At 47.2% G+C, this 14,338-nt stretch overlaps 1 protein-coding gene across 12 annotated transcripts in view; it reads left to right on the top strand.

Annotated features, from left to right (window-relative positions):
* Positions 1–14,338, top strand: part of ARID1B (AT-rich interaction domain 1B) — a 450,488-nt gene that overhangs the window by 420,490 nt on the left and 15,660 nt on the right. For all 12 annotated transcript variants that reach the window (XM_058736206.1, XM_058736204.1, XM_058736199.1 and 9 more), the window contains 4 exons: positions 1,611–1,820; positions 4,606–4,810; positions 10,276–10,414; positions 10,665–10,837. In XM_058736206.1, coding sequence (XP_058592189.1) covers positions 1,611–1,820; positions 4,606–4,810; positions 10,276–10,414; positions 10,665–10,837 — 727 coding nt within the window. The remainder of the gene's footprint in view (positions 1–1,610; positions 1,821–4,605; positions 4,811–10,275; positions 10,415–10,664; positions 10,838–14,338) is intronic.

Consider the following 14,338-nt stretch of genomic DNA (forward strand, 5'->3'; position numbering starts at 1 on the left):
TTGAGTATACAGTGTGTTCCAGATTCTGAGTCTATATATGGAGATATATATATTTTTTTTTAAGCTCTAAAGTAATTTTTAAGTGACTTACTCTTGAGCCTCAGCATCAATGTAAATTCTAAAAGATCACACTTTTTTTTAATCCCACCACCCTAAATTTTTTATTTACATCAACTGTATTCACCCATTTTTTATGTATTTGATGTAAAGGTTTTATGCCTCAATAATTCTGAATCCGAAGGCTTAAAATTTCAGCGGAAATAGTCTGGAAGAGCTGCCTTCAATTAGAGGAATGTTGTTATTTTCATTCTCAAGCATCTTCTCTGAAGTCCTGCTTTCACTGGGGATCATTTACTAACAAAGTAACATCAAACTTCAATGGCAGTCATGTTATTTGACCCCCCAAATTACAGCAATGTGTTTAAAACGGTTAAGCCAAATACAATGGAAAAGAGTTAAGAGGAAGTCCCATCTAAAATGAGGACTATCCATTGCAAATGATAAGCTGGTAAAGACACATGAGGAAGTAAATTATTGTTCCAAGGAAATCTTGATTGAGAATTTAGAAGTGAATTTTTCACAGCAACCCTGGAACTGCAGATATTAAAGCACACAAGTTATTGTTACAGACATAAGAGGCATAAAAGAAAAATATACATTTGGGCTGTACCAAAAATGTTAGCTTCCCAGATCACATAATCCAGAAGGTGGGCTTCAGTTGTGCACAAACAGCAAATTTCGACATTTTACTATCACACAGAATTAGAAAACTGAAGAATTAGAGCTTCAGTATAAACCACACGAGCACATAAACCCATGTGTATAAAAGCAAACACATATATGTATCCATAGATCTGCAGGGAATATGAAATAGCCCATGTGTTTGTGATTAAAGCATGGTTGCCTGAGAAATCTGTTAAAACAATTCCTACTAGCGCCTTGCCTTGGCAGAGAAGTCCAAGAAATCTTACGTAGGGAAAGCTAGTCATCGTGAGTAAATGCCAAAACTTTAGCTGGCTTAGTTAATAAAGCTTACAAAGGAGCAGAAACCACACCACTGGTCCCTATGAATTGTGACCTACCTTCTATATTTCAGCAAGTCCCATATCTGTTCTCCTCCATAAGATTTAGCATTTTAATGAAGACACGCATTATTCACTCTTATTTTAACAAGGAAAAGTAAGAGTCCGTTTAGTTTTTTGGGCTCTGTGATATTGCATAAATGTGAAATTTTAAATTCACTGTGATTCTTCTATGAACTCGCACCCTCTTATTTTTAAAAGTGACGTGGGGCGTCCTTGGAAACTTGCCTTCTGGGATTCAACGCTTATATCAATCAAGTGAAAAAGGGTTTGGTTTTTTTGGGGTTTTTTAAGTATATAAAAGGGGGAGTTTGGGCCCTTTATTTAAAGTCAAAGTAAAGTCTTCATTAAGAAAATGTATAGTTTGTGCCTGAACTAGTAGCCTTCATTCCTGATTGTTGTGTGATAGCGGTAGTTTTTAAATTTCTTCTCTTCTTGTGTTTGGTAGCTCATTACTTTTTTCTCACCTTCTTCCCTTTCCCCCTGCCCACCCATTCCCCACTTCCAAATGCTCTTTCTGGGCGCTAGAAGTCCAGCTCATCCACCACCACTGGGGAAAAGATCACAAAGGTGTATGAGTTGGGGAACGAGCCGGAGAGAAAGCTGTGGGTCGACCGATACCTTACCTTCATGGAAGAGAGAGGCTCCCCCGTCTCCAGTCTGCCCGCGGTGGGCAAGAAGCCCTTGGACCTGTTCCGGCTCTACATCTGCGTCAAAGAGATCGGAGGTTTGGCACAGGTGAGAGTGCGAGTGAGTGAATGAGGAGACGTTGTGCGTAAGCTCCCAAAGGTTTCTTTGTACTTTTTTTTTTTTTTTTTTTAAATAAAAAGCTAAGCCCGTGGGATTCATGTCTGTGTGCTGTGCGGGGAGAGCACTGGGGTGGGGCCCTGGGCCTGGCACCAACTTGTAGTGTGACCTTGGCAGGTCACTTTTACATGGACCTCCATTCTCATCTACAAAATGAGACGGTCGGACTGGATTTTTCTTTAGGTTCCCTGACAGCTCTAGAAATCTGTGGGATCTGCCAAGATTTCATAGTAAATGCTCCAGGAATGTTTTGCAAATGACCAAATTAATTGTCCGGATCAGTTCTAAATCCAAAGCAATTTATTAAGAAAACGAAGTCCTGTATCTCACAGCATGTCCACAGTGCCCGAGTGGTAAGAGGGGCATTTCTGCACAGAACTGGGGCTGGGGTGCAGGAGGGGTGGCATCAGGGTGTGGAATTTCAGGAGGCACTCTTCAGGCTTGTGCGGTGCCTCCCCTGCCCCTGCCTGACTCTCCGAACCAGTGCTCCCTTAAACTTGGTACCGTGGGGGCCAAACTTTCCTCCCCCTGGTCCTGGCTCTGCTGTGGTCTGGAGTCTAGCACATGAGTGCATGTCCTGCGAGAGGAGCAGGGAAGGGGTCCCAGGTAGGTGCTCACTGCGTGCTGGGCACCATGCTTTCCGTTTGTTCTGGTATGGTCTTTCCGAATACCCGTTAAATGCAGGCGTCATCAGCCCCAAAGAGGAGAGGACACTGTAACAGAATGAAACACAGTTGTGTGGCCCAGGGACTCTCGGGGTGGCTGTAGGCCAGGTCTGTCAGATTCTAAGACACGTGCCGCCACCCCCCCCCCCCATCTTCCTGTAGCTCTCAGGCTGGTTATCCGTTAGCATTACTTGGGGAGGGAAGAAGAATTACTTGGGGAGCTTTAGAAACCTGTCAGCACCTGGGCTCCCACCCGGATCACTGAAAGGAGCTGCTCTGGGCCAGGTGGTCCAGTACACAGTGTGGGACCCTGCACTCCGCCCCGGTGCCTCAGGGTCGCTAACCATTCGGGAGTGAGTCACCTAATCCACAGGTACCGCTGAGGGCCCGCCTTGCTCTCAGCGCCTCGCAGCTCTAGGGGAAGCAGGCCAGGCCTTTGTCCCTAGCCCTCCCGGAGGCGCCTCATCCCACCAGAGACCTTCCGTGTACACCCGAAACCAACAGAGCTTGAGTCAAGGCTTTGCAGAGTCAGGTGGTAAGTCGTACGGCGCAGACCAAGTGCATGAGTGGTGGTCAGTGGAGAGCTCAAGATACAAAACTCTCTCCTACACCTAGACCCCCTCACCTTTCCTCTCTGCACCTGCTCCCCGAACCTTTCCCCTCTACCCTAACCCCATGGCATAGATTTTTTAGAATCCTCAGGACACTATACAGTTGGGTTTCACCCTCACAGAAGCATAGAGTTTGTCCAGACCCCTTACTTTTCCTCCGTCGACAGCGTGAATTACCTACCATGTTGGGTCTGTGGGTGAGGTTCATTGCCTACCTGGCTAACAAGGGCTGCTTGAGCGCAGCTGTGATGCACGATGGTGAGCCGCGTGGCCACGTTGCCCTTCACCCCATCTTGATTTCTACCTGGCCGCCCTGAGCCGCAGTCAGAGCGGGCCCTGGCAGCCACATAGAGGTCGGTACAGAGCCTTGCTTTTCAGGGCAGCCCAGGCAACACGCCTGCTCATCCCTTCGGAAGCATTTCGCGAGCATTTTGTTTATCACACACCATTTAGTACTAAGTAAATGGACATCAAGAGCTTTGTGATAAAGTTTGAATCCAAAAATTGAACATTTCATTAAAAACCACTGTCGCCTTAACATTTAACCATGCTCCTTACTTAGCGCCAGGCGCGTCTAAAGGCAGAATATTCCCCAAATATTCGCAGGTCTGTGTGCTTCCTTCAGATGTCCAACCTTGCTTAACTGTCCCAAGTGGAAACCGAAAGTTAATGCCTAAAGTCCTTTGGTAGCATTCCAGGATTTCTCTCCTTTTTTCTCTTCACGTTGTGGCTGTATTCTCTGCAGCCTGAGTCAGTGGGAACCCTGCGTGGCCCTGCCCCTTCCCCAGCTCACAGGTGCCCACCGCGTCGGCTCGCTCGTGGCTTCACAGAGCCACCCAGGGTGGATGGCTGGTGCTGGCTTTCCAGTGAGGGGCCCTCTGCCCAACACCCTAAGAAAGTCTCCAGTGAGAGAAGAGATGCAGGCTAATACTACAGGGAGCTTGGGCTGGTGGAAGGAAACACTGTTTTTCGTATCAGAGCTCAGCACTTAAATTGCAAAGTAGTTCTGTTACTGCTTTTTAAGTTCTTTTTCGGGTGCTTTTTTTTTTTTTTTTTTTTTTTTTTAAGATTAGAGGTGGGCTGGGGATGAGCGCGGGTGAGAGTGTACATTTGCTCAAAAAAATCGCGGGCTCTGAGCAGCAACGGCCTGGAATGGTGCGACGCATTAGAAGGCACACCAAGCAGAAGAATCGCAAGGAGCAATGCTTTTTATGTAGCTATCAGCAGGTCCCTTAATGGTTTTATAACTGTAAATGCTGTCTATGCACTACTGAGTGGGAGTAATGAGCATTCGTTAAGAGAGGCAAATGAAAAAAAAAAAAAAAAGTAAACCAAGACATTAAGTGCTTTTTTTTTTTTTTTTGTCTCCTGGCTTTAAACAAGCCACTTTGCTGCAAACCAATGATCCTGCCTTTTTTTTTTTTTTTTTTTTTTTGCTAGGTTAATAAAAACAAGAAGTGGCGTGAGCTGGCAACCAACCTAAATGTTGGCACTTCAAGCAGTGCAGCGAGCTCCCTGAAAAAGCAGTATATCCAGTACCTGTTTGCCTTTGAGTGCAAGATTGAGCGCGGGGAGGAGCCCCCGCCGGAAGTCTTCAGCACCGCGGACACCAAGAAGCAGCCGAAGCTCCAGCCGCCCTCTCCTGGTAAGCGGGAGTACTACACTTGTCGCCGGGGAAAGGCGAGGCACCGGCACCCCCACCCCCAACCCCACCCCAGGGCGCTGGAGGCCACCCGCCACTCATGTTCTGAGAAGGCCACTTCACAGTAAAGCAAACAGAACGCGGGATCTCTGAGGACAAGGGGCGTTTTGTTTTGTTCTGTTTAATTGAACCACCCCCCCACCCCCCGTCAGCAGTGCTTAAGGGAGGCGAGCATGCGGTTTGGGACGCTGCCCTCTGGGGCCAACATTTCCAAGGCTTTCTGTGGAATTCTGAGCTGTAGACCTTTATTCCTTATACAGGTATTTAAAAACATCCCATCTAACTCTGTCAAAATAAGTATCCCCGATAACCTTTTATTCCTTGTACAAGTATTTTTAAATATTCCATTTAACTCTGTCAAAATAAGTGTCCCCGGTAACCTGTGCTCATACTTTTGTGCTACTAGAAAATGCCACCCTAGAGGTCTGACAGCCAGTTCCTACCAGCTGTGCCTGTGTCAGGGACACTCAGAGTTGTATGTTAGCAAAGTGAAATTTGGACTTCGTTTTTACTGTCCCCTGCTCAGCATGTTCTCACTTGTAGGGAATCTAGCAAACTGTCACGGTCAAGGTCCATTCAGCCCTATTTCTGAGACCGAATAGCCCATTAGCTCTGACCTAGAGGCCAGGAGTCTTAGGAATGCTACCTAGGAATAACGCAGTTCACCTAAATCCTCATAAGCAAAACCAAGCGAATGCCTTCTCTCCTGTCTCTCCACTCAACTGTTCGAGACCCTGCCATTCTCTCAGCTCTCCTGCTGGCCTTAGTTCTTACCTGTTAGCGTTCCAAATTACTGACTCATTATATTCTAATAAATACAGTATTCAGGATAGGAAGAAATTTACATCCTCCTGAGTTCTGGGTGGTGACCTCACTCAAGTCCGACCCAACCGTGTTCTTGTCTTTCTGGCCACATCCCAGCCCTGTGATGGGGTCAGCACTTAGCCGTGCCGTCCCACGTACAAGGTGAGGCTGGCCGTACCTGCCACTGTCCATCACACAGGATTGCCCTGGGATCAAATGGCAGTATTTCTTAGGCACTTAAAGTGTGCCAGGCACCTTTCTAAGTGCTTTTCCATTCAATCTCATCCCCCCTATGATGCACAGATACTGTCCCAAAGTCCATGAGAAAACTAAGGCACATAAAATCTTGACTAACTGGCCCCAGATCTCCTGCTAGTGAGTGCTATCCAGCCCTGGCATTATGCCTAGACCTACTGTATTCCTCTGTCCGTATTTGAAATAGCATTGTGACAGGGAAGCCTTTTGCACACAGAAGAAGGTGTCTGTGACCCAAAGAGAGAAGTTGTTGTCTCTTTAATTATTTCCTCTCGCTGCTTTCTGGATGGCAGTGCTAGTACCTAAGGTCACGAATCAAGGGATCTCACATAGCTACTTCCGTGGGCCAAAGCCCACTTGCAGGGAATACACCTCGATATATATTTAGATCTGACAGTTCTGAACACAACTAGAAATCCTCTCCGGCCCCACCCTTAAGGATTCGAAGCCTTTGCAGTTACGGTGTACCTTAAAAACTGCGAAATCTAATTTTAAAAGTCTCACAACATTACATTCCGTTCACAGAGTAAAACAAGCCGCCTGTGAACGGCTCTGAAACTATTTTTCCTAAATAAAAACTCAGTGGGGTGGAGGGACCAAAGTGGCGATGTCTGCAAAGATGTAAAGGTATATTTTATTTGCCGGGGAAAAGCTCGTGTCACTGAATGGGCAGCACTTCTGTATGGAGAATGGCTCTCCCAGCGTGACCAGCTTCAGTACAAGAAATCCCGCTGAGGCATAGACCCTTCAGAAAGTGTAGGGCCTCTTCTCTCAACAGTCAGCTCTTTCCTTTTTCCCTTTTTTTAAAACTACCGTTTTTGTGGCAACATTATCGTTTTAACTGCACAAAAGAGCTCGGATTGCAGATGCACTTCTGATGGCACATTCTTCTCAGTGGTCCACATGGTCCAAAGGCTTGTGAGACAGGAAGCAGGGGAAGGAGGGCGTCCTGAGCTGAGCCTCCCAGTCAGGGCGCGGCCCAGGCGGCCCCGTGCGGAGCACACGGGGCCAGCCTGCCTCCTTACCTGTTCTGTGCGCCGCTCGAGATGCTCCGCTCAGCCAGACAGAAGGACACGCACGCTGGTCAGCAGGGTCCTGACCGACATCAGCCCCATAACCAAAAAGCCACGCTCCCACCTGGCATCCGTTAAGGGAAACGACTCTGAAGCATTTTTATCGTCAAAGAAGGAAAACAAATAATAATAATTGTTCCCAACCGTGAGCCATGTTAGGGTTTCGTATACTACAAAATTTTTAAAACCTCATCTTCAGCCAGGATTCGTGTTCTTAGAAGTCCGTCTTTCCCATAAGAAGGTAATTGTAGCTTCTTTCTTACCAGCACGTCCAGGCAAACTAAACTAAAAGATTCCTGAGAAACATGCCAGATTGCTCTTCACAGGGCCGCTCGGAAGCAACCCAAATCCCGGATCATTTGGCCCTGTTAGCATCGTGAGTCGTCCACCCGGCCCCCCTTTTTGAGGCGACGTGGCTGACGTGGCCTGAAATTCATTTCTGCCAGCCTCTGGGAGGTGTCACCCCTCAGCCCTTGGGGGCGCGCCACGATCCTCACTCGTGAGTGGCCGTGTGGCTGTCATCCAGTGACTAGAGCAAGTCCACGAGAGAAAGCTCCCGAATGAAAGCCGGGCAAGGCCTGGGGTATGGTTGCACCTCTGAGGCACCAGTGGGGATCTCGTTATGACAAGCCCGTAAAAGTTTGTGGAGTCCTGCTGAACAGCTGCGGGAATCGGCCTCCCCAAGTGGCCCGCGCGGCCCGTAAGCTGGGTGGGGGGCCGGGGGGTGGGGGGAGCAAGGAAGCTCGCACATTCAATTAGTAAGTCGGTAACCAAAAACCCATCCATCTTTGCTGGCAGGTGGCTGACTGCATTTCTATTATTAGCTGACAGGTGATGTCACAAAACCTGTCATGGATCCAGCTAGGGAATCCTCAGCGGAAGATAAATGAGAAAGGGGTTCAGGTTATAAACAAAGGTGCCCTCCGGGTGACCTCTAGTCGCTGTAGACCTGGGACATATCGGCTGTTCTCCCTTCCCTCCTTCCCGCAGCCCCAGCCAGAAGTAGGGCACCAGGTTCGTGCTGTGTAAATCATCTTCCCAGTTAGGAGTCTGGCTGTACGGTCTGAAGTGTGTGAATGTACTTAACCTTCCATAACCTTTCCATTGTTTACTTTCGAGTATACATTTGTAGCTTCTGGCAAAAGGTAGGGGTATCCTAGAGAGTTGTGCTAGCCTCATCTATTAAGGGAGCTTCAAGAGGTTGCATTCATTTTTTTTTTTCCTGAAAGGAACAGAAAACACACTGGCAAGAGGGAAGAATTTTTCCATTTTTTTTTTATTAGCTGTAAATGTGAATACTTGTAAATAAGGGTCCTTCTGAAATCACAGCCTGTGAACCGTTTTTCCAAAGAAGCCGTATAGGCTTTCTGTGGACTCTGTTCTGTGATTGAAGAAGCACGTTAATTTCGGGGCGCCTGGGTGACTCAGTCGGTTGAGCGGCCGATTTCGGCTCAAGTCATGATCTCCCAGCTCGTGGGTTCGAGCCCCACGTCGGGCTCTGTGCTGACAGCTTGGAGCCTGGAGCCTGGAGCCTGCTTCGGATTCTGTGTCTTCCGCTCTCTCTGCCCCTCCCCCACTCATGCTCACTCTCTCTCTTCTCTAAAAAATAAATAAACAACAACAACAACAAAAGATTTAGAAAAAAACCCAGAAGCACGTTGTTTCTCCTGCCAGCTCTGTGGGGCAGTCACGTCAGAGGATTATCCTTACATATTAATAGAAGACTGCTTTTTTTCTTTTATTACCATCTACCTTTTTAATATGTATTTCCAGGGTTTCACCAAAGTTTGGTTTATAAGCATGCGTTCCTAAGCTTTTCTCTTGAGATATTAGCATGAAAAAGATTGTCTACTTTTAAAGTTAGTCCTCCCGGCATCTCTGGGAACTTCCCTGAGTCCCTCTGGACCCAGGCACCCTCTGGTCCCAGGCACCCACAGGACACCTCATACAGAAGGCAGGGCCCTGGCGGCCGGGGTCGGGATTCATCCCCCCGCCGGCCAGGCCCGGGCTGACCTGAGCTCATTGGAGACCTCTGTGTTCAGCCGAGGCTTTCGGAGTAGAAGTGCTGGGCTCATTTCTGTCTCTGACTCCTTCCCAGTGCACTCTGTCGTCTCCAGGGATTTGTGGAGCCCCGTTTACTCTGCAGTCAAATGTGGCTGGTGGTGATTGTAGGGAGTCTTGGACAGCTTGTAAGAAAGGGACTATAGCTAATAACTTGTACAGTATCATCACTTACAAGCACTAGAAATTCTGCCATGTGTAATGGCTCTGAAAGCATTTATTATAAATCGCACGAGGGCAGGAATTTGTGTCTTTTTTGTCAGTTTTGGACACTGGCGTGCCAGGAGTAGAAATAAAGCTTGCGATATAGTAAGCGTGTTATTTATCCAGTTAAGTATTTGTTTCATTAATAAACGAAACCAATGTCTGTTGAGCATCTAACCTGCAGAGGCCTATGATAAAGCAAGAACCCTTAAAATACTAGGTTTTCCAATAAGATGAGTTGAAATTTTGAAAAGATCTGCTCAATTCTGAGTTCTGTTGTTATAATGTAATTATAGTTAAAGCCGAATCTTGGGACCCTGATAATGACATTAAAGAACTCCAAAGAGCATGGCTTCAGTTTTTGTAATAACAAATCTGATTCCATACCTCTAAAAATGACTCTGTTAATGACAGAGCATAGACATATCCAGACATCGAGGAGGCATCGAAGTGACATAAGGCTCATTACTAATTTGTGTCATTGCATTTGAACTTAAACATTTCTCATTGCCTAAGACCTGGTACTCATTTTTCTAATTTTTTCCCCTAAAATAGCACAATAGTCCATCAAATTGGTGTACCAAATTTTTCATCCTGTTTTTCTTCTTACTCTCAGACATTTAGATTATCTCCATTATAAACAACACTGAAATAAACATTTTTCTGCCTAAAGCCTTTTTTTATATTAGATTATTTTCTTTGAGATAAATACCCAGGAAAGCAATTACCCAGTCAAGAGGTATAAATATGTTTTATGGCTCACAAATGAAGTATGTTGCCAAACAGATTACTAAAAAAAAAACGAAAACAAAAAAACCTTTTACTAATTTTCCCTATAAAGAATCCAAGAGCAACTAATTTTACTACGTCGTTACCAGTAATGGATATTGTTACTATTTCTAATAAGATGGTGTCTTGTTTTCCCAACTTTTTTTTTTTTAAATAAGTAGGGAGGATGAGCTTACTCGATAACCCCTAGTGTCTTCCTTACTTTCTTACTCCTCGTCCCAGCGAACTCAGGGTCCTTGCAAGGTCCTCAGACCCCCCAGTCAACCAGCAGCAATTCGATGGCAGACGTACAAGGCGACCTGAAGCCACCTACCCCGGCGTCTACCCCGCATGGACAGATGACCCCAATGCAAGGTGGAAGGTGTGTACGGTAGGAGATCTCCGCGAGCCCCACAACATCGCATTTATCGATCTCGTAATGTCCTGGAGCAGACTGTAAAAGGGCTGTTATTGCCTCACGAGCTTCCAAGTGTCGACCAAGAAATTACATCCGTGTAATTTTTCGGATGGTTTTTACGTGAAAAACTTTCAAGTCAGGCGCGTTTCCCGATCGGGCATTTGGTGGCAACTCCTGATATTTCGTTGTGCTTTCCTTGTCCTCATCTCTTCAGAAGCGGTACAGTCAGCGTGCACGACCCGTTCTCAGACGCCAGTGACTCATCGTTCCCAAAACGGAACTCCATGACCCCGAGTGCCCCGTACCAGCAGAGCATGAGCATGCCTGACGTGATGGGCAGGATGCCCTATGAACCCAACAAGGACCCCTTCGGTGGAATGAGAAAAGGTAAATGCGGAGGGAGCAGACTAGGCCCAGAGGGCATTTTCCTCTCTGCCACCACGCAGCCAACCCACTTACCCATTAGAGACATGTCTGAGCCACAGCTCCCCAACCTACTAGATTTCTGGCCTCGGGAAAAGTACTCAGTAGCTCTGTGCCTCAGTTTCCTCATCTAGGAATTAGGGCAATAACAAGACCTGCCTAAAGGATGTGACGAGGATTGAGTTCATGTACAAAAAGCCCACTGAAGAAATGACTGGCGCACGCAGTAGGCACGCGTGCTCCTGGCGCTCCCTCGTGCTGCACGCCTTGTTGTATACCATGGGCTGGGCAGGGGCTAGGTGCTAGGTAGTGTGATAAGTCAGACGTAGTTCCTCCCGGAGTTGACGGCGTCTTAGGGGGAACAAACAAAAAGTAAGCGAAACCACAAATACGTAATTAAATATGGTGGTCGATGGAAGGAAGGGCACCAAGTGCGGCGATACGGGTTAAGGGTCATGGAAGGGAAGGACATATGAGAGGGGATGGTCGGGAGGGGAGGGCTTTGAGGGATGTCGGTTATCTGCTGAGACCTAAGGAATGAGGAGTAGAGAAGTTCAGGGGAGGGGGAAGGCCCGAGGCAGGAGTGGGCTTGGCGTGTTTGAGGAGGTGGAAGGCATCTGGGGATAATGGGCAGGGGGGAGGCTGAGTGCACCGAAGCCATCAGGGCCACTGGGCCAGAACTTTCAGCCTCCCCGGGCTTGGGGATGAGTCTGGGTTTGTACCCTCGCCGCGAGATGTTCTGTAGGAAGTGACGTGACTGGGTCTTTTGTTAAAAAACAAATAACTGGGCATCTATGGAGAGTGTGTTGGCAGGACCACTGTGATGGTCCAGGGGAGAGATGACAGGGCGGAGTCAGATTCCAGCAGCCAAGGGAAAAGCAGAAGCACTCATCACACGTTCTGGACTTAGAAAGAACAGGCCGGGCTTGCTGGATTGACCGTGGGGGTCAAGGTGAGACCTTACTGAGCGGGTGACGACCTTACTACTTTGGAGACGCCCGCCTGGGAAGGGGCCCGCTGGCAGCGCTCACTGTTAGCGCCTGCACCATGGACAGCTGCGGGAGGAACGAGAGAGAAGTCCCGTGTTGACTCGGGGATGTGCTAAGGCGGTATAGGTGGCGGAATGTCTGTCTGGAGCTGGGCAGAGCGTTGGAATCAGGAATCATTTGAGGGAACTGAGCAGAGGAGTGGGATGGAGCATGATGGGATGGATGGGATCACCAAGAATTGGGAGAGTTCTGATGGACATTGGCAAACACCCAGCGTGGTTTTTCCCTTTATGCTCATCAATCCCCAGCGCTCACTTGGCTCTGAGAACGTAGCATCTAAGCCTCTGCCCTTTGAGCGCCTCCCGAGGCCCACGCACTCCGAGCTCTTTGGCACCCTTCCAGGTGCAGGCGCGCTGTGAAATTGAGGCATGATAGTGAATATCATTGGAAGAAATACAGAAAAAGAGCAAATACTGTTTTCACGGAATTGCTTCTCGGATCCCTTAAACAGTAGTACCTCTATTTAGATGTTTGGGGTATGTGAATTTCTCGATATGTTATCCTTAGTCGAGAGAAACGTGAAGCCCAAAGCCTTGGTTTTCACAACTGTTATGGATCAGTGAAAGGCAAAAATGAATCATTTCAAAATTTTAAGTATTTATTTTTTACTTTTTTTAACATCTATTCATTTTTGAGAGACAGAGTGTGAGCAGGGGAGGGGCAGAGAGAGGGAGGCACAGAATCCGAAGCAGGCTTCAGGCTCTGAGCTGTCATCACACAGCCTGATGTGGGCCTCGAACCCACAGACCGTGAGATTATGACCTGAGCCGAAGTCGGATGCTCAACCGACTGAGCCCCTCAGGCGCCCCATTTCAACATTTTAAGTATTAGGCATGTATCGTTTAACTACCAAATGAGATTATGTTTCATGTGTATTTCTTAATAACATTTCAGGTATGTTCCACAGAGTAAAATAATCTAATTTTTCGTTTCAAAAAGTTTCAGAGCTGTCTGTTCCAAGTGAATATTCTACAGAACATGCAATAAATCTGTAAGCTCAGAAACTCAAAAGCCTTGTAAACGTTGGAGGTGGTTATTTTTCTTAGTGGTATGAGATATTAGAAAGAACATTTTGTTCTTGCTGATGGTGGTTGTATCACATTTTTAGGCTCTGAAAATAGGACAGTAACATGGGGAAAATAATTAGTAGTGTTTGGAATCTGGCTTCAAAAGCTATGTGAACCGTCTCCAATAGCCCCACCTGTATGCTGTATTAGACACTGAGAGTTGTATTTCTTTTGTTTCTGTGTGCCTACAGTTTTTCTTATTGTGAAAATAAATTGGGTGGAGGGGATGATTGTGGATTACCTTGTTAGGCACTAGCAAGCTGTATCATGTGTTTTCATCAACTGTGTAAGTGATACAGTGGCTGAGAGGGGACCCCCTTCTCACATTTCCCCGGGACATTTCAGCTCACCTGCTACCTTACCATGCTGGTGTAGCACCAAATTAAAGCAGATAAACAGAAAACCCACAGGAAACAAATCTTTTTCTTGCCCCGTCCCTGTTACAATAAGTTTCGCATTCCTCGGTTCACATTATTCTGTCGGTGAACTGGTGGTGCTCCGATTTCTTATGTAATGACCAACATTAGGGGAAAGCCCGCTTTTTTTGCTGCCGCTGGCCTACAGCGTGGTATAGGGCAGAGACCAGAACCTGTCCCAGCCTCGGTGGCCCTAAGCATCCTTGGCCCCACCCGCCCGTCCCCCACTTCTATAATTCATTACTGATTGAAGGATTGATTAATTGCTTACGAGTGAACAGTAAGTGAATATTTACATATTGTATATCTAAACAGTATATTTTGAATACCCGTTAATATCTTTATACATCATCCTTTTTCTTAATGCTCCAGTAGTCAACGTGTTGTTTCATCATGCTTTGCTCTTCTTAAACATGAAGCTGTGGGGGCGCCTGGGTGGCGCAGTCGGTTAAGCGTCCGACTTCAGCCAGGTCACGATCTCGCGGTCCGTGAGTTCGAGCCCCGCGTCAGGCTCTGGGCTGGGCTGATGGCCCGGAGCCTGGAGCTCGTTTCCGATTCTGTGTCTCCCTCTCTCTCTGCCCCTCCCCCGTTCATGCTCTGTCTCTCTCTGTCCCAAAAATAAATAAAAAAAAAAACAAAAAAAAAACAAAAAAAAAAACATGAAGCTGTGATTATTGATGTATAGCTGTTTTTTCACATGTGTAAGAGTGTGTCTGTGAAATAGATTCTTAAAAGAATAACCGAGGGGCACCTGGGTGGCTCAGTCGGTTGAGCGACTGACTTCGACTCAGGTCATGATCTCGTGGTCCGTGAGCTCAAGCCCCACGTCGGGCTCTGTGCTGGCAGCTCGGAGCCTGGAGCCTGCTTCGGATTCTGTGTCTCCCCCCTCTCTGCCCCTCCCCCGCTCATTCTCTCTCTCTCTCTCTCTCTCTC

This window comes from Neofelis nebulosa, chromosome 6 (genome assembly GCF_028018385.1).
Source record: "Neofelis nebulosa isolate mNeoNeb1 chromosome 6, mNeoNeb1.pri, whole genome shotgun sequence".
Lineage (NCBI taxonomy): Eukaryota > Metazoa > Chordata > Mammalia > Carnivora > Felidae > Neofelis > Neofelis nebulosa.